Source organism: Oncorhynchus clarkii, chromosome 13 (assembly GCF_045791955.1).
Source record: "Oncorhynchus clarkii lewisi isolate Uvic-CL-2024 chromosome 13, UVic_Ocla_1.0, whole genome shotgun sequence".
NCBI lineage: Eukaryota > Metazoa > Chordata > Actinopteri > Salmoniformes > Salmonidae > Oncorhynchus > Oncorhynchus clarkii.
This window is the reverse complement of record NC_092159.1, coordinates 42,415,936-42,435,297: the sequence shown is the minus strand read 5'-3', so window position 1 is coordinate 42,435,297 and position 19,362 is coordinate 42,415,936. Positions and strand designations below refer to the sequence as shown.

Below are 19,362 nucleotides of genomic sequence, written 5' to 3'. Positions count from 1 at the left end.
GCTTAACAAATCACATAATATGTGATATGGACTCAATAGGGATTAAAATGATTTTTGAATAGCTACGATGTACATAATGCATTTCAGCAAATTTCGTGCGTTTAAATTTCGTGCATTTTTGTGCGTTTGTGTGTGTTTTTTGTGTGGCTTAATTCGTGAGAAAAGACACGAATTTATGTGCTTCTTAATTCGTGCAAAAATACACAAATTTAACCAGTAGGCTCCACACAAGCCATTGCAACAACCATATAGACGTGATAGTCTATATTTAATTTTGTTCTTCTTTATGGCTAATTCAACGTTATGAATATACAAAAATGTTGTCTTTGTTTAACCATGTTTTAAAATGTGTCGTATTGTATGTACTGTTTTAGACTTGCTGAACAGACATTTTGAGAAAAGACACATATTTATTAATGCCAATGTTGTTTTCTGTGCTTGATTTCGCTTGATTCTTTGGGATAGTGGTTCACTTGTAATCAGAAAGGCCCTTTTATTCATGTAGGTAATAGTACACGATGTTCTTCATAACCCATTTCATATTTCGTTGAGTCTAAATTACAACATTTTCTTCATAATACATTTATTACATGTTAAACAGGTTGGCCTAGCATCGTCCGGGTTAGGTAGGGCTTGGCCGGTAGGGATGTCCTGTGGCGGCCAGGCGCAGTGCACGCTAACCAAGGTTGCCAGGTGCACGGTGTTTCCTCCGACACATTGGTGCGGATGGCTTCCGGGTTGGATGTGCGCTGTGTAAAGAAGCAGTGCGGCTTGGTTGGGTTGTGTATCGGAGGACGCATGACTTTCAACTTTCAACCTTCTTCTCTCCCAAGCCCGTACAGGAGTTGTAGCAATCAGACAAGATATTAGCTACTAAAACAATTGGATACCACGAAATTGGGGAGAAAAAGGGGTAAAATATATATATATTTTTAAACAATGTCTGTAAGTATAACAGCACTGATATGGCAGGCGAAAACCTGAGGACAATCCATCCAGAATTCTTTTTTTCAACTCACCTCTGATTACAATGGCTGGGAATGGGAATATAAAAGCAAGTCCTCCAGATTGCAGTTCCTTTGGCTTCCACTAGATGTCAACAGTCTTTAGAAAGAATTTCAGGCTTGTTTTTTTTTTAAATTAGCTAAAATTAGTAGTTTTTCTAAGTGGCTCCCATTTTGGCTGTAGTGTTTGTAGAGCATTCCGGTGAATGTGCGTACTTCGTTATTTATCTCCGGTAATGGACTCCAGGATTTTCCGTCTTAAATTTGATAATTTATTTACATAATAGCGTACCTGAGGATTGATTAGGAACATTGTTTGATATGTTTTAAACAAGTTTATTGGTAATTTACAGGATTCATTTGTATGTATTTTGAACGAGGGAAACCGGTGGATTACTGAATCTAGCACACCATTGAAACATACTTTTTGGGGATCTAAAGAAGGACTTTATCGAACAAAAGGACCATTTGTTATGTAGCTGGGATCCTTGTGATTGCAACCAGATGAAAATCTTCAAAGGTAAGTGATTTATTTTATCGCTATTTCTGACTTTCTGCATCTGCTTGGTTGGAAAATATATGTAATGCTTTTGTGTACAGATAATTGCATGGTGTGCTTTCGCTGTAAAGCCTTTTTGAAATCTGACAACTCGGCTGGATTAACAAGAAGTTAAGCTTTTAACTGATGTATGACACTTGAATTTTCATGAATGTTTAATATTACGATATCTGTAATTTGAATTTGGCGCTCTGCAATTTCACCAAATGTTGGCCAGGTGGGACTGTAGTGCCCCAATGATCTGTAAGAAGTTTTAAAGCGTATTAAAGTTATACTACATGAAACCTTTTATTTAAAATACTAAATTCTGGAGTATAGATCCAAATTTCACATTTTAGCTTCACTCTCCAAATACATATGGTTTTGGCTGTACCTTGGTATTTGGACGTTACAGTGCCTTGCTAAAGTAATCATACCCCTTGGAAACTCCTTTGACAGTGATTACAGCTGTGTCTTCCTGGGTAAGTCTTTTAGAGCTTAACGCACCAGGATTGTGCAAAATTAGTACATTATTATTTTCATAATTCTTCAAGCTCTGTCAATATGTTTGGGATAATGACTAGACAACAATTTAGAAGTATTGCAATATATTTCCAATCAGATTTAAGTCCAAACTTTAACTTGGCAACTCAGGAACATTCACTGTAGATTTGTCATTGTGTTGTAGGTTATTGTCCTCCTGAAAGGTGAATTCCTCTCCCAGTGTCTGGTGGAAAACAGGCTTTGCATTTAGGCCAGAAAGTATATTCCTTTGCAGTTTTTTTCAGTATTAACTTCAGTGCCTTGTTGCATACAAGATGCATGATTAGATTTTTTTTTTAAATCTGTAAATATGTATTCTTCTTTTGTGCACGAATTGAATGTGAGACTGTGTTGCTTGTTTTTATCGTGGAGAAATCGGATGGAACATCCAACAAAATCGTGTTCAATTTCCCATTTGCTCAAATAGATCCTAAATATGTACCGATTTCTCTGGGTTTACGTGTTTTCCAGTGTCTTGGTGGGAGTGTTGCTGTTTGTTTGCTAGCGAGTGTGGCCTTCTGTGAAAACCGTGTGTTAGGCTTGAATACGTTTTTAGCGTGTATCGACATTCCAATAACGCCACTTTAGCGAGATGTTTTAAAATGTAAATGATCTTTATATTAAACTGTACTTCAAGTCAATATATGAAGACAAAAATGAAAGCGTATGCCGTTGAATTGCAATATTTGCATGCCGGAAGGAGCTCTCTAAAATGCTGCCATCTTTCTTGGAGGTCCTACATGCTCCTGTTGTTGTTTTTTAATACATTTGCAAACATTTCTTAAAACCTGTTTTTGATTTCTCATTATGGGGTATTGTGTGTAGATTTATGAAGGAATAAACGATTTAATGAATGTTAAAATAAATCTGTAACGTAACAAAATGTGGAAAAGGTAAAGGGGTCTGAATTCTTTTCGAATGCACTGTAAATCACAAGTCAATGTGAGCAGTGGCTTCATGCACCGCAAAAATCTGAGGGGACACAGAGTAAGTGAGGGTGGCTGTGGGGTGGTCCCTAAATGGAATAATTTTGACAATCTTGCTTCTCTAACTTGATTGATAGCCTGAAATGGCTTATTGGTAGATAGTTATGAGTTTGGGAGATTGGGAACCCATCTGAGCTAGCTAAAGCCAACGTCATACCATTGCTAAATGGCTGGTAGCATTACAGAGAAATTATTATTATTATTACGTTTTTTAAGAGGACAAATCTGAGGGGGTACATGCCCCTGTGCCCCCTATGGGTATGGCCCCTCTGAATGTGAGACAACGAAAATGAAAAACAAACACCTCAGTATGCGTTTCATTTAGGTTTATTGTCAGTGTGTCAATATCGGAAGGACATTAGGTTTGAGAAACATGTATGAACGTCTAATTCTGATGTAAAACTGTGAGAGCTTGAAGCTCGGATGACAGTTTAGCAGCTGAACTCCAGTTTAGCGGTACTTCTCCGCCAGGGCCAGAGCCAGTTGCTGCAGGAACTTGTCCACGGACAAATGGATCTCGGGGGTGAATTCGGCAGGGAAGTAGGCGGCAACGACCACAATCAGGTTGTGAGCCAGGATCTGCAAAGGAAAATGGAGATGGATTATTTCACCTTCACACAGGTAAAAACGTAGATTTTGTGTCTTTTTCTCTTACCTTGAAGTTGGTGGGGTCCACCATCAGCTTGGTGGCGTGCAGTTCACTGAGCTTGGTCAAGAAACCAAAAAGGTCGTCCAAGTTGCCAACACATTCATCGATCTGATTCATGATGGTGATGCCGTGCTTCTTCACTGGAGCGGAACCGGGGGCCACGGAAGCCCAGTGGGAGAAGTAGGCCTTGGTCTGGGGGTAGACGACGAGCATCCTGTCGTGGACATTAGAAATCAGGTGAGCCAAAATTCATTTGAAATAATAATTCACACGGTCGGGGATCCCGTCCATATTTTTGCTGAGATAGGCAAAGCTTTCATAGCTTCCATATAATTGACTGAGGAGTTGTGTTAATAATTTTAATACATGTACCTAGTCTATAATTGATCATACATCGTTATGTAATTACCTGGAAAGAGCCTGGTCTCCAATCTCATCGGATTTAGGGAGGATCTTGCCCCAGATGGCCTTCACGTTAGCTTTGTCCTTGGCTGAGAGACTCATAGCTGCGTCTTGTCCGTTTATCCACTTAGATGAAGATGCTGAGAAAAGAAGCGTGTGAGCGTAGACTTCTCAGAGGCTGTTTTTATTGAGGCATGAAAGAAGGCACGCCCGATGTAATCTCGGCTCCTCCTCTCATTGGGCATTTTTCCAAGACATGATTCATGTTTTTTTGTATATGTTATGGAACTGAGCCAATTCGTGTAATGCCCCAAATATGACAATTGCACAAAATCGATTTCGTTTGTAAAAATGCTGTCATAACATTGCATGTATTTATTTCATATAGATTGAATAACAAAGTGTTTTTGAAACACTTAATATCTCAATATTTTCTTTACAGTTAAGGTTTAGTCGTACGGTCTAATATTGCCTATACTCATTGGTGAGTTTAGGCTATGTGATTCTGTACACAAGGCAGTGTTGGGGAGTAGTGGACTGCATGTAGTTCAACGAGTAAGGAAACTACATTTCGTAGTAGCTTGGTGGGAGTTGAACTACATTGAAATCTAGTTAGGGTTTTCAGTAGTTAACTACTTTTCCCCCCCATGTAGCAGCTAACTACCGGAATTACACACTATTTTTTTTGCTAAATAAAATAAAATATGGATGAAATATGCAATCATTTACTTTTGGGGGGCATATTAGACCTGCCTAATTCTGACTTGAAACATCGTTTTTGTGTAAATAGGCTAAAATACACACTGTCAACCTTTTACCCCAAAGTTCTCTGACAATTTTTACTCTATTACATTTCAGATTTACATATGATCATTTTTTACGAAGTTGTTTGGCTAGTGAACTTCTTTGCCATAGTAACTTTATATTTTTCTTAGGGGTAGCTTTAGTGTAGCTTAATTTCTTCCAGTGTAAAATAATTGCTAATTTTATATTTCCAGAGTAGCTTCCCCAACACTGACAAATATTTGCAACGTGATTGGATTGGCAACTAGCAACCAAATCAAGACGTGTTGGCTTATATCCAATTTGGCCGATGTAGTCAATATTCACAGTTAATATGAGACATATTATAGACCTGATAATCGGAACGGTTTTGCTTTGGTTGCAAAGCGTAGCCTAGGCCTATCACTAAACATTGTAACAATATATAGGCTACGTGCATTGTATTTCAGTGGAGTTAAACAAAAAGCTGTATCCACATTGAATAGTGTCCAGTTAGAACTTATCAATTCCCCGGATGAAAGCCTATAAAACGACTTGTCACCAACTGACATTTAGAATAATCATTAAAAAAGACCAGATATATGGAACTTTCAAATGGGTGGGGCCGTCTGAATATGAAGATAAAACACGTTTTGAGTCATGCTCTTTTTTTAATAGTTTACTCCCAATCTAGGCTTTAAAAAAAGAGACCCTAAATAAACACTTACATCAATAATTCGAATTTTATAACGATAATATTGCAATTCAATGTGAATATTACAACGATAAATTAAAATAGAATGTTGTGCTAAATAAGGTTATATCCTGAGAGAATTGGCATTAAAGTTTCCGAACCTACATTGGTTTGAGTGGTGTCAGATATTATTTTGAACTTAACAATATGAATTGGCGTATTTTAGTATGTAGTATGTAGAGAACATTGAACAGAACAAGGCTATGTCAATAACTACATTTGGACAAAAATGCCGATGGAGGCTAATCATGACTTGTTTATTCCATCCATAATCATTTGAATTTGGCAACGCCTAAATGACCAAGCATTATCTTTAAAGGTGGGATGAAGTTGGCTCAATGCCGATATGTGCCACACTCGATGACCTTGCCCCCTCAAGGCATTCATCCAATCATTTTCTGTGTTCTGTTCAGGGCGGAGATACTGAACATCAATAAATTGGACGTCGCAAGAGACAAAAAGCTCAGGAGTCCCTTGTAACATTTTGCAAGTACCAACGGAAATCAACAAACAAACGTCAACATGGTCGACTGGACAGATGCTGAGCGCAGTGCCATCGTAGGCCTGTGGGGAAAGATCAGCGTGGATGAGATCGGACCCCAGGCCCTGGCCAGGTACATTCTTATAATATTTCTGTAGACATCATTAAATAATAACACGATAATAGTCTACCTAGAATATTTAGCACTAAGTGCGTAGTATGAAATCGCGGTGTTCACCTTTGGTGCGATACAGACCATATTGATTGTGAAGTATAATTTTAATGGCAGCCTGTTTTATTTTTAGACTTCTGATCGTGTCTCCATGGACTCAGAGGCACTTCAGCACCTTCGGCAACCTGTCCACACCCGCTGCCATCATGGGTAACCCCGCCGTGGCCAAGCACGGAAAGACCGTGATGCACGGACTGGACAGAGCTGTGCAGAACCTGGATGACATCAAGAACACCTATGCTGCACTGAGTGTGATGCACTCCGAGAAACTGCACGTGGATCCCGACAACTTCAGGGTGAATATTGCACATTAACAAACTGAAACAAAATACAAAAATAATTAGTCTTATGAATTAAATAGCGTTATGAGCCGATGTAAAGCTTATTCCAATATTACATTATCCATCTGGTTCCTTCTCCACAGCTCCTTGCCGACTGCATCACCGTGTGCGTGGCCGCCAAGCTCGGTCCGGTCGTTTTCAGTGCTGATATTCAGGAAGCCTTCCAGAAGTTCCTGGCTGTCGTTGTGTCCGCTCTTGGCAGACAGTACCACTAGAGCATCACTCGACAGCATCAATATATAAGAGAGATGACACTCCAACTCCAGTCTGTTAGGCTGGAACCTGTGCCATAGCTACACATATTGAAAATAATAAAATACACGTAAAAGCATTTATCTTTTTGAAGTATTGTTTTTTTAATGGAAAACGCTCTCCTGCAAATTGTACTGGTGGCAAATGGGTTCTAGTTAGGCCTTCAGTGGATTCAAATAAGCGATGCCTAGCCTACACATTTTCAAGTTTGAAAAATAAATGATTTCCTAAAAACCTGGACAGACGATCACATGTTTTACATTTAGCAGACGCTCTCATCCAGAGAGTCTGCTGAATTAGACCTTTCGGTTAACAACACTCTTAACCACTAGGCTGCCTGCCGACCATTACATAATGTTTGCTACTTGTATTATGATAACTACAGTATATTTAAATATGCATTTTCTTTGTTTTAGATATTTAAATATGTATTTCCTTAGAATGACTGCAATCCACTGTCAACAAATGCTTTTACCATTTTTGGACCTAAAAACCCATGTGTCAATCTTTTTAGCAACATTTTAAACGTCATACCACAATCATGTGAAATTGTTTTCAACACATTATTTGAGTAGCCTAACACAATCCGTATAAAATATGATTTTGGAGCCTTGCCCTCGCCATCACTGGATTTATCCACAGCAATGTGACAGATCGCGCCGTCTTGCAAAACGAGGGCAACTGATGTCGAGCTTTATTCAAACAAATCCGATAAAATACAAAATAGAGCTGCAAGTATTATTGCGGCCTCCGGAGTGGTGCAGCGGTCTATTGCACAGCGCAGTGCTAGAGGCGAGGGCCATGCGAACTCGGATCTGTAGTATGGAAGTTGCAGCGATAGGACAAGACTGCTACTACCAATTGGATATAAAGGAATTGGAGGGTAAAAAAGGCCTATATATATTATTTATTGCATCAATTCACTGTCCATCAACTCCTGTCTGAACCCCATGTCACAGCCACTAACAACTAACAACCCATATGCCTGGAATCCTTACATCATAAAGCAACATGATATAGTGAGTGGTCTCGTCGCTGTAGCACATTCAGAGATCGATTGATAGACAGTAATCTTAAATAATTCATAGATTTCAAACGAAAACCACTTTCTGTTTCTCATAGATGGACCAGATTAAAATGCGATGAAAGGCGAATTCCTAATTAGTTCAGGAAGAGTTCTGTGAGACATTCACAGCAATGGGGGAAGACTTTGGATCAAGAGAGACCTTTAGAAAAATATGCACATTTTCTCTAACACTGTATATACAAATATGTATTTTACAGTTATAAGGAAGGTGAAATCTCATAGTTAGTCATTTTATAATTTGATTCTACTATATTTAGAAATTATATAAGTAATTTGAAGTCTTATTCATACAGTTTTGTTGAATAGGAAATACATCATCTAAATATTTAATGTATTCATATTTGTATCATATTTGTACTGTGTACCTGAGCTTGTGTCCTCAAAAGTGACTACACCTCAGCAATTTATAACAATTTTTTACCAGAAAGTGGAGATTTTAACATTTCTTGGAGTGCAGCATTACTATTGTTTATAGCCCTCTCATGATAAATCATTATTTTTGTGGATTATGTAGATGACATTTTAGATTACATTTAGTTGCATTTAAGAGTTTTTAAAATGTTTGCATTTGAAACATTATTCTAGAATATTCAGATTATGTATTACATACGTACATACATACATAAAGTGGTATTTATCCAAACAATGTGATTTGCATAAGTGAATGTTCAACCTTAACATGTGATAACTACACAACAGAACAGATTAACAAGAATGACATTAACCCTCATGGTGGATAAAAATAATTATCTGAAAGCCACATCCCTAAACTACATCTCCAATCTTCTGATCTGACCCACTGGGTAATTTAAGCAATAAGGCCCGAGGGGGTGTGGTATATGGCCAATATACAGTTGAAGTTCGACGTTTACATACACCTTAGCCAAATACATTTAAACTCAGTTTTCACAATTCGTTACGTTTAATCCTAGTAAAAATGCCCTGTTTTAGGTCAGATAGGATCCCCACTGTCACTCCCTGACCTTAGAGATCCCTATTATTCTCTAAGTTTGTTTAGGTCAGGGTGTGACTCGGGTGGGAAAGTATATGTTTTCTATTTCTTTGTTTTTGGCTGAGTGTGGTTCCCAATCAGAGGCAGCTGTCTATCGTTGTCTCTGATTGTGGATCACATATAAAGTTCTCATTTTCCTTTTGAGGTTTGGTGGGATATTGTTTTCTGTTTAGTGTCTGTACCTGACAGAACTGTGCGCTTTCTTTTTCACTTTGGTTATTTTGTTTGAGTGTTTTTTGAAAATAAAATATCATGAACACTTTCCACGCTGCGCTTTGGTAAACTCCTTTCGACGAGACTTTATTTTTATTATGTCTTCATTTCTTTGTCATTCCATTTTTTTTTAAAATGTGTGAATCTACTGTATTTAGTCTGTTGTATTGCTGACATTCAAATATGGGCTTGATGGTGAAATATGGTGGAATAAGGACACAAAACAGAACATAACTTAATTCATTGCCCGTTTATTTTATTGTGATAACAACAGCGCAGGAACTGAACTACAATTTATCTGTATTTGTCAGCCAGGGCAGCGGACAAAGCTGCAAGGAATTTATCCACAGCAATGTGCACTTCGGGAGTGAAATCCGCAGGGAAGTGAATAGCCAGGGTCACAAGGATGTTGTGGGACAGAATCTGAAAAGTAGATTTTAAAAGTTAATATTGACGAATTAAGCCAGCAACAGACTTAGAGTTGAAGTCGAGAGTGATAAATATAAAGATAATAAGTTATCTGGGCGCCAACCTTGAAATTGCCAGGGTCAACGCGCAGCTTGAAGGCGTGCAAATCGCTGAGAGCACTCAGTCCTCCGACGAGGTCGTCGATCACTCCGACAGCATTACCAATTGCACCCATGATGGTGCTTCCATGCTTCTTGACTGGGGCAGAGCCGGGGCTCAGGTCTGCCCAGTGGGAGAAGTAGGTCTTAGTCTGGGGGTAGGCGGTCAGCATCCTGCAAATGAGTTTGCATACCATTTTAGGCGTATTTAGATGCCTTAACTTTTAAGCATTATGCGTATCTTACTCTTACCATCGTCTGTCTACAATGTAATGCAAGTAGTTGACTTATTGTATGTTAAAATGCTTATTCGGTGTAGGCACATAGGCCGCTGTCAGCGGGTTAAACACAACCATTCTCATCATTCTTCCATTAAGAAGGCTTACCTTCCCAAAGCCTCAGCGCCGACGACATCTGCCTTTCCACTAATCTTGCCCCAGAAGGCCTTGACCACAGATTTGTCTTTTGCTGTCAGACTCATTTTGCTCCTTTTTGATTGACGTGTATTAGATCTACAAGAATTGAACCTAACAAGATGACTGCCTATACAACTAGGTCCCTTTATATTACCATAGAGCGGCAGACACGCCCAGCTACTAGGGGACACTCCCCGTACACTGCAACCATCTTTGTCAAAATCCAAGAGTAAGAAACGTTATCTTGGCTTTTATCAAATGTTAAGTTAGAATTTCTATATTAGGCCCTCCCATAAGATGTCAGAGGGCTATGTTTGTAATAATATACATCATTAACGTTTTTCTGAAAACATTTTGCCTATGTTTTCGTCTTCTGACTGTACTGTGAAACAATGTATGGTAATAAATTGTACCTGTCAACAATTTTACAATTTGTTTGATTGATAAATATAATAGTACATAATAATGATTATTTATTTCGTTGCATAAACGAAATATGTCTGTATAATCAATCATATATTTCCAATAGGCTAATTCTAAAGCTGCTTCTGGCAAAATATCAAAATATTTCATTGCTAGCTAATTAGCTATTTAAAATTATGATGCGCCTTAGTAAATTAAATTGTACAAATCAAAAACACCTTCAAGACCTGCATTCAATTGGAAAATATTTATTCAAGGTGACATATTTGACATTTGTTCGATATGATCCCCAATGAAAAGGTTGATTGGACTTCGAATGATGATCGGGAAAAAAAAGTCAGAATTCATGCGAGGACATGGGTACACACCTATCTGCAAATAATACAGGGCATTCCTGCTTATCATATGTAATGTCTTGAAATTAATCACTTAAAATGGGCGGAACGGTCTGAATCCCCCGATAAAAAAGGAAGGCATAATATTGTCGTAGATAAGGAACTGTAACCAAATTGTAGGCCGGAATTAGCTTGATTCTGTACAAACTAATAAAATAGCATTTACTGTTGTTTTTAACAGATAAATTATTGGATTTTGAAACTGAATTCTCAATAACATCAGGCTGAAGCTGAGCTGAAGCTCTCATTAAACACTTGGCCAATACGGATCTTTACCAGAGCCAATCACATGCGCCGCCTCCAGTGGGCGGAGAACACTCATAAATATAAGTTGCATGCAGCGTCTCCCTACATAATACATTAATTGTTCAATCTTGTTGCAAAACCGGAGATCAAACACTGACAACATGGCTGACTGGACAGACGCCGAGAAGAGCACCATCAGTGCTGTCTGGGGCAAAGTAGATATCAATGAGGTCGGACCACTGGCTCTGGGAAGGTAGGTTATGGCTTCAGCCTCATTCAAATATATCATCTAATATAGTTTATAGTGGAGATCATGAGTAATTATAACAATATTATACTTGTCCTGTTATCTTATTAATATTGAGTTGATATTAAGTTTGAATGGAGCATATTAGAGTATTAACTAGGCATATAATTTAAATACATTTGAAAATAATCCACATACTTCGGTGTTCTTGCAATGACAGAGTCCTGATCGTCTACCCCTGGACTCAGCGTTATTTCGGCTCTTTCGGAGATGTGTCCACTGCTGCAGCAATCATGGGCAACCCCAGAGTTGCTGCTCATGGCAAGGTCGTGTGTGGAGCTCTGGATAAAGCTGTGAAGAATATGGGCAACATCTTGGCCACATACAAGTCACTGAGCGAGACCCACGCCAACAAACTCTTCGTCGACCCTGAAAATTTCAGGGTAGGCCTTTTGTTTTAGGCTACACGTATAACATTCAGAACAATACGTCTAATTACAAAGGTAAAACAAAACCGACAGTCTTATTTAACATCTTCCTCCTTTGTCTTTTGTCCACAGGTGTTGGCTGACGTCCTCACAATTGTCATTGCCGCCAAATTCGGAGCCGCTTTCACTCCTGAAATCCAGGCAACCTGGCAGAAGTTCATGAAAGTGGTTGTCGCCGCAATGAGCAGTCGGTACTTCTAAATGTACCCCAGACAAGTGATTATGTTCTGACATCCCTGCCTGAGTGAAAATAAAGACATCGAAACAAGCTGCTGTATTCATACTTTTGGGGAAAGTTCCACCACAAAACCCATAACATCAATAATTAGGCAATATAGAGATGGGCATTGACCGATGGGGAACGGATGGTTTAGGGTCATGGACTATTGTGTTAATGAAGGGCGGCTGCACTGTAAACCCTTATTAGTTATCATTACTCTACAGTGTTGTGGAAACCCGCTGCACTATGATTCTAGAGTACAGTTACTTACAACGTTAGAGCTGGCTTTACTCAAACTATAAGTGTTTCATGATCCCAAATGGGCCACAATTTAAAGTTGATTAAACACAAAAGTTTTAGTAAGTAGAGAAATATTTTAAGTACATTGTACTCAACATAGTTTGCTAATGAAGTAGATTAGTAGTGTAACACACACTTAATAATTTTTGTCCACTAATGGTAATTTCAGAGTTACCTAAACATAGTAGTTTGAGCTAGAATTACTAAATATTTGGAGTCTGGGCAACATTATTTGAGTACAGAATACTTAAAAGATGTCTGTCCATTAACTTGCTTTTACTCCCTACAACAACTTTAGTTGTAAAGTTCTGTTTGTACTCAAAACATTAAAGCCATAACAACTTGTCACTTAACTTGGTTCTATCATGTCACTGTGAATTTAATTGTTTAAGTATACAAACTGTGTAACTTTTGCACAACTTACTTACAATTCCAAGTAATATTACTATTTTATATGTTCATTTCACTTGATTAATAACTTAAATCATTCATGTATCACTGTAATTAATTACTTTAGTTACTCTATTATTTGGAGTGCATTCAACAAATACCGAATCAACATGTTCAAGTTTGCATACAACCTTTGAGGAAATTAAACATAAGACAGTAAAAAAAATAATGCTATCACATTTTAGTCCTGTGTAACTTGATATTTTTTGTTAAGTAACTCAAATCATTTGTGGAAACCAGCTGCACTTCAACATTTTAAGTCAAAAACTACTCTTAAAATCCAAGTTCTTTCTTTCAGTCAACTTGTCTAAAGCAAGTTAGCTTTACAACAGTTTATTTAATTTTATTTGAAACACTGCGGCTTCAGAAACACACATATCTAATTACATGAACGCACCAAACACGATTCATCTATTTTAGCATCCATCAATAGATGAATGCCATTTCTGTACAGCATGACTCATTTTAACAGAACTTTTAAAAGACTATGATAACAAACCTCCAACTTTCAATCAATTCAATATTGTGTAACACTGCAACATTCCCCATCAACTTAACTATTAAAACATAAGCACAGTATAATGACCCTTCTTTCTCTAATTAACACTTTCAACTGATGTGGTAGCTTCCATTCAAATAAAGTTGTGCTGGAGGTTTAAAATAAAAATAATGAGGTAGTGATGTGCCGACATAAATTTCAATCTAACAACTTGACTACATTCAACTGTTTAAAATGAAGATTAATGTTGACAATTTACGTTTCTTCCTCTACGACAATTTTCACTCCATTATGTTTACAAAACAAAGTAATACTTGCAGATTATAAAATGTACTTATGCACGCAATGTTTCGGTCCTAAACCTTCATTCCTGACTAAGGTGTTACGCCGAATCATTAAACTGAAATATAAACGTTCTAAATGCAAGTAGACAGTGTGTGCGAACGTTGTTTCCCCAACGTTCGTATATGTACGGGTCGACAACTCTACACAGATATGCAAACGACCACTCCTTACAACTCCATGAAGATTCCCTATCCATTTTCATCCTCTGGGACCTCGGCCATTTTTCATATGATGACGTCAGCTATGTGAGATTTGTGGCCATTGCCTCTAAAGCGTCCGATATACAAGGATTTGTAAGGTAACTTCACAATGCCAATGTTCAGTTTTCCCAAACAGTAACACGTTCAATTAAACTCTACACCAACTGAAGTCAAGTTACTCTTGTATCTGTGTACATGTTAAGATTAAAGGCCAATAGTATTGCATGACTTTCTCATTTTTGTGATCGGTTTGACTAAAGGCACAGATCAAATCAAATGCAGGCAGACTTTTTAGTTGCCCACAAAATATTTAATCATCTTCAGTTGTTTTTAAACATTTTTTTATCCCTAAATCTCTTTTCCTTATAGGATAAAGTAGCTATTTACAATTGTTTAGCGCCATAAATGTTTTTGGTATTGGTACTTTGCAGTTGGTTTTTCAAAGCAAGGACCTTTGGCTTCATTCTGTCCATCCAAGTTTAACAACACTTTTTGTATAAACCCAAAAGTGTTCTTCGTGCAATTCAGGTATCCATGTAGGAGTGAGTACATTAGGCTGTACAAACATACAAAATCAAATAAAATTTGATTTGGCACATACACATGGTTAGCAGATGTTAATGCGAGTGTAGCGAAATGCTTGTGCTTCTAGTTCCGACAATGCAGTGATATCCAACGAGTAATCTAACCTAACAATTCCACAACTACTACCTTATACACACACAAGTGTAAAGGGATAAAGAATATGTACATAAAGATATATGAATGAGTGATGGTACAGAACAGCATAGGCAAGATGCAGTAGTTGGTATAGAGTACAGTATATACAGATGAGATGAGTAATGTAGACACAAAATAAACACAAAGTGGCATAGTTTAAAGTGGCTAGTGATACATGTATTACATAAAGATGGCAAAATGCAGTAGATGATATAGAGTACAGTATATACATATGAGATGAGTAATGTAGGGTATGTAAACATTATATTAAGTGGCATTGTTAAAGTGGCTAGTGATACATTTTTACATCAATTCCCACCAATTTCCAATTTTACAAGTGCATCAGGCCAGCACTGGAAATCCTTCATAACCACGTTCTCAAAGACCACGGAGACTCTTCCTGGATGGAACAACCTCGCACACAGCAGCTACATCTCCATCGTCATCAATGACTGAGATGATGGCTGCAGGGTCTTGGGATGTTCCCTCATGAGAAAGAACATGAAAATGTAATTATCATGTCACAATAAACTCTTATGAAGACACACAAGTAGTTTTTCCCCTCCTTTATTTTGGGTCAAAGAATATTTGAACAACCTCGCACACAAACAATCCACCGTGCAAGTTATGAACACTCCAGTTTCCAGTGTTTAATTGCTATATTGTAATTACTTCACCACCATGGCCTATTTATTGCCTTACCTCTCTTATCCTACCTCATTTGCACATGCTGTATATATATTTTTCTACTGTACCATTGATTGTTTGTTTATTCCATGTGCAACTCTGTGTTGTTGTATGTGTCAAACTGCTTTGCTTTATCTTGGCCAGGTCGCAGTTGCAAATGAAAACTTCTCAACTGGCCTACCTGGTTAAATAAAGGTGAAATAAAAAAAATTAAAATGAAAAGTCATCCTCTTGGAGTATTGCTGGAAGACATCTGAGGACAACAGTTCATCTGTGTTCACATCACGTGGTTGCTACAGAGAAACATTACAAACATGAACTATAGATTTGTGTAAGGGTATCACTGATCTTAAAATGTAACATTTCAATCAATTAATTTGCTTTACATTTTGCTTACTGATTTAATTTCTATACCTGTGTAACGATCTGGGCGTAGTGGGTGCGAGGTCAAGCGCAGGAAGCAGAGAGTTCAGGGTAGTGCTATTTAATGCACAAACGGCGAACATAAGCCATCCCACGACACACAGGGCGCACACAAAAAATGCCCCAAACACGGGGACTTAAAAAGTCCAGCCAAAACCCACGAAATGGGAAACACGTTAACCTCAAATGTGCACACTTGTCACACAAACAATCCCGCACAAAGAGCAGGCGGGCCTACTGGTTGACATAGCCCGACTAATCAGCCTAAACTCAAAACAGGTGAAACCAATAAACAGAAAGGGGGAAAAGGATCAGTGGCAGCTAGTAGGCCGGTGACGACGAGCGCCGAGTGCCACCCGAACAGGAAGGGGAGCCACCTTCGGTAGGAGTCGTGACAACCTGGCTGTACAAATTCAGAATGGCAGCCATCTTCTGTCCATTTCTTCCCGTCTTTCCCTGCTTCTCTGGATAGGTCTAGCAAGCGTTCTGTGTGTTGATCAACATGGAATAAAACGAATCGCAGGCTTAACGTTAACTCTCAAAAGCAATGCATTTAACACATTAGCCAAAACACTATTTACATTGTCCCCATAGCTCTGTGGAAGAGTAAGTCATGACATAAACTAGAGGAGTCTCTGTTCTGCAAACTAACGTTAGCTAGGCTAGCTAATTGTTGAGACGGGCTGCCAACTAGTTAAAACATCAAATAAATACGCACATGTCACGGCAGATGGATTTTAACATAAAATTATCGATGTTAACGTTACACGGAACCCAAACAGGCTGCGTGTGTGCGCCATCGTGCATAATGGTATTTTGTCCCCCCACACCAAACGCGATCACGACACACAGGTAAAATATCTAAACAAACTCTGAACCAATTATATTAATTTGTGGACAGGTCGAAAAGCATTAAACATTAATGGCAATTTATCTAGCTAGCTTGCACTTGCTATCTAATTTCTCATTTATAGCTAGCTTGCTGCTGCTAGCTAATTTGTCCTGGGATATAAACATTGAGTTGTTATTTTACCTGAAATGCACAAGGTCCTCTACGCCGCCAATTAATCCACACATAAACCGGTCAACTGAATCGTTTCTAGTCATCTCTCCTCCTTCCAGGCTTTTTCTTCTCTTGACTTTATATTGCAATTGGCAACTTTCATAAATTAGGTGTACTGACTTTGTTCATCTTTCAGTCACCCACGTGGGTATAACCAACGTGGGTACCTGCTTCTACAAACCAATTAGGAGATGGGAGAGGCAGGACTTACAGTGTGATCTGCGTCAGAAATAGGATTGACTTCTATTTTAGCCCTTGGCAAGCAGACGCTCGTTGGCGCACACAAGGATTATATTTTGCAACGCTCGCGCACGTGACGCCAGCGGTGTAGTCAGCCTGTTACACGTGCATTGATCCATCAGTTGGCTAGCTAGCTAACTTTACCTGTTAGTCATGCTTGCTAAAGCTAGCCACAGAGTTTTCACAGTGTTCTGCAACTAACATTATAACAATCATGTAATGTATTGCGCATAACTTTCTTTAAAAAGAAAAAAGATGTAACCTTCGGGTAATTTTGTATTTAACTAGGCTAGGTCATGAAAACCAGCAGCACTTTTATTAATTGGCCAACATGAACTGCTGAAAAGTTAACCGACTTCATCTAATGTTAACGTTACCTACGCTAAATCGTTGTAGGCTCCGGAAATTTCCTCCCTAACTTAAATAATGAGACTACATTAGATTTCCGTGCTCACAATTGGCTCCCTTAATGCAATGTAGCTTTAAATTATATATACTTAATTGTACAAACCTTGGCGGGAAGTAAGCCGCCTGTGTGTGAGGTTTACTACTGCACACACACTTGGAGAAAGTGCAGTATGATCACAGAGGAGATGTTGCCTTTGACCGATGATTCTTCCAGATGCCCGCCCAAAATGTCAAATTAACCAGCTTTTTTATGACATGCAGCTAACTGTTTAGAAGTGACACTTTACGCACATCTGATCTAATAATTACCAATGACCAATTAACACCAGGTTTACCACTTTTAGGCCCAGATGCAAGCTACATTTAATCAACACTAGACTACTTCCTCGATCAGATGCAAAACAGTTTTAAAATCTAAATGGAATTGGACACCAGGAGCTTAAGGACCATGTCCTGGACACATTGAATGTGTAATGTAATTGAGCCATCATTTGGGGAATATAGGGCTCCTGACAACATTTTGAGTTGGCCTCCAGCTTCACCCTGTCACCGTTCAAATAGGTTTGGCCCTAACCAATTGGGGCATTACTACATTTAGCAATCTGTATTATTCTCACCGATAGGCTTTGAGGTCCCTACATAATTCTGCCTACATCATGCCAGAGAGTAAGCATGTCTACCAGCTAGCTATACACCACACGCACTGACAGAGTACAATGTTATAGAGGGCCAGACAAGGATCAGCACACAAGTCATTGCAGAGGACAGTACATCAGCACAATTTACTCTGTCTGATGGCAGACTATAGGGAGGACAAATTGTGTAAGGCATAAAAAATTGACAAAAGAGTAGAGGGCATGAGAAGATCTCACCAACCATTTTTGACACCCTTTCATTTCTTATGTGGCTGGTGTGTGTTGTGGGTGGAGACAATAGGAGGCAAGTAAAATGACAAGGCATAAGAGGAGAACGAACGATAGGCAGGAAGAGAGACTGACTTAGACCTCACTAGCCACCCCTTTCCTAACTGTTCAATTTCCCTAGTTTCAAAATTATGTGTATGGTGTGTCTTAGAAGTTGGGCCTACTAACAGTGATATTCAGATGCACCAGTTAAGGTCCTTGTGTAATGTGATATTGTACCCCCTAGCCCCGCCCCCAGCCCAGCCCCCTATACCCCCTAGCCCAATTGTCCTTTGTATATTATTTATATATACTTGTGTTCCCACATGTACTTCCTGTATTGATTTGTTAATTAAAATTAAAATAAATAGCTAACGTTACTTGCTTCCTGCTAAGAATTTTCAGGGTTCTCCTGCAGCTTCGCGATTACTTCCATTGTACTTGCTCATTTATGATTACGTTGCCACAGCTAGCAAATGACAACGCACGGGACCGGAGACGGTATTGTTCTAATGGTACGTAGAAAGCTAATTTGCTGTACTGCATGTTTATATAAGCGAATGTGATATGCGAGGTTCAGGCTAGCTAGATACAGCTAACCTGCTGCCCCACAGTAAAGGAAGGTAGCTAGCTAGTTAAAGAAAAGTGTTTTGTGTGACCTATACTTTATGTATGACGTTCTGTTGGATGGAATTGAAGGTTAAGTTTGTGCCCACCTCCAATGTGGTGGGACCATACTTTTTGTTGCGTGTGGCCACCGACATCACTCAAAACAGCTTCACATTCACATATAATGAATATGCTTAATTCGAAAATATGCATATTAATTCCATTACTACTTATTAAATTACAGGCTTGACATCACTCA

General features: G+C 38.6%; 4 protein-coding genes across 4 annotated transcripts; 2 read left to right on the top strand and 2 right to left on the bottom strand.

Annotated features, from left to right (window-relative positions):
- Window positions 1-3,382: 3,382 nt before the first annotated feature.
- On the bottom strand, window positions 3,383-4,282 carry LOC139364752 (hemoglobin subunit alpha-4-like). The gene is made up of 3 exons (XM_071101785.1): window positions 4,130-4,282; window positions 3,727-3,934; window positions 3,383-3,650 (listed from the first exon to the last, which is right to left on the bottom strand). The coding sequence occupies exons 1-3, from the start codon at window positions 4,222-4,224 to the stop codon at window positions 3,522-3,524; spliced, it is 432 nt and encodes a 143-aa protein (XP_070957886.1). The 5' UTR covers window positions 4,225-4,282; the 3' UTR covers window positions 3,383-3,521.
- Window positions 4,283-6,026: 1,744 nt separating this feature from the next.
- On the top strand, window positions 6,027-7,023 carry LOC139364751 (hemoglobin subunit beta-like). Its single transcript, XM_071101784.1, has 3 exons — window positions 6,027-6,252; window positions 6,425-6,647; window positions 6,776-7,023. The coding sequence occupies exons 1-3, from the start codon at window positions 6,161-6,163 to the stop codon at window positions 6,905-6,907; spliced, it is 447 nt and encodes a 148-aa protein (XP_070957885.1). The 5' UTR covers window positions 6,027-6,160; the 3' UTR covers window positions 6,908-7,023.
- Window positions 7,024-9,491: 2,468 nt separating this feature from the next.
- Window positions 9,492-10,354, bottom strand: LOC139364750 (hemoglobin subunit alpha-like). Its single transcript, XM_071101783.1, has 3 exons — window positions 10,209-10,354; window positions 9,789-9,996; window positions 9,492-9,679 (listed from the first exon to the last, which is right to left on the bottom strand). Exons 1-3 carry the CDS (start codon window positions 10,301-10,303, stop codon window positions 9,551-9,553), a joined length of 432 nt encoding a protein of 143 aa, XP_070957884.1. The 5' UTR covers window positions 10,304-10,354; the 3' UTR covers window positions 9,492-9,550.
- Window positions 10,355-11,403: 1,049 nt separating this feature from the next.
- On the top strand, window positions 11,404-12,305 carry LOC139364749 (hemoglobin subunit beta-1-like). Its single transcript, XM_071101781.1, has 3 exons — window positions 11,404-11,555; window positions 11,770-11,992; window positions 12,110-12,305. Exons 1-3 carry the CDS (start codon window positions 11,464-11,466, stop codon window positions 12,236-12,238), a joined length of 444 nt encoding a protein of 147 aa, XP_070957882.1. The 5' UTR covers window positions 11,404-11,463; the 3' UTR covers window positions 12,239-12,305.
- The last annotated feature ends 7,057 nt before the right edge of the window (window positions 12,306-19,362 follow it).

What these genes read in the sequence shown, in the direction of transcription:
- LOC139364751 (XM_071101784.1), top strand. Translation starts at nt 6,161, where the DNA reads ATGGTCGACTGGACAGATGCTGAGCGCAGTGCCATCGTAGGCCTGTGG. An exon ending in GGACCCCAGGCCCTGGCCAG is followed by an intron (nt 6,253 to 6,424) that starts GTACATTCTTAT and finishes TTTTATTTTTAG; the next exon opens with ACTTCTGATCGTGTCTCCAT. An exon ending in TGGATCCCGACAACTTCAGG is followed by an intron (nt 6,648 to 6,775) that starts GTGAATATTGCA and finishes CCTTCTCCACAG; the next exon opens with CTCCTTGCCGACTGCATCAC.
- LOC139364752 (XM_071101785.1), bottom strand. Translation starts at nt 4,224, where the DNA reads ATGAGTCTCTCAGCCAAGGACAAAGCTAACGTGAAGGCCATCTGGGGC. An exon ending in GGAGACCAGGCTCTTTCCAG is followed by an intron (nt 3,935 to 4,129) that starts GTAATTACATAA and finishes TGTCCACGACAG; the next exon opens with GATGCTCGTCGTCTACCCCC. An exon ending in TGGACCCCACCAACTTCAAG is followed by an intron (nt 3,651 to 3,726) that starts GTAAGAGAAAAA and finishes TTTCCTTTGCAG; the next exon opens with ATCCTGGCTCACAACCTGAT.
- LOC139364750 (XM_071101783.1), bottom strand. Translation starts at nt 10,303, where the DNA reads ATGAGTCTGACAGCAAAAGACAAATCTGTGGTCAAGGCCTTCTGGGGC. An exon ending in GGCGCTGAGGCTTTGGGAAG is followed by an intron (nt 9,997 to 10,208) that starts GTAAGCCTTCTT and finishes ACTCATTTGCAG; the next exon opens with GATGCTGACCGCCTACCCCC. An exon ending in TTGACCCTGGCAATTTCAAG is followed by an intron (nt 9,680 to 9,788) that starts GTTGGCGCCCAG and finishes TCTACTTTTCAG; the next exon opens with ATTCTGTCCCACAACATCCT.
- LOC139364749 (XM_071101781.1), top strand. Translation starts at nt 11,464, where the DNA reads ATGGCTGACTGGACAGACGCCGAGAAGAGCACCATCAGTGCTGTCTGG. An exon ending in GGACCACTGGCTCTGGGAAG is followed by an intron (nt 11,556 to 11,769) that starts GTAGGTTATGGC and finishes TTGCAATGACAG; the next exon opens with AGTCCTGATCGTCTACCCCT. An exon ending in TCGACCCTGAAAATTTCAGG is followed by an intron (nt 11,993 to 12,109) that starts GTAGGCCTTTTG and finishes TTTTGTCCACAG; the next exon opens with GTGTTGGCTGACGTCCTCAC.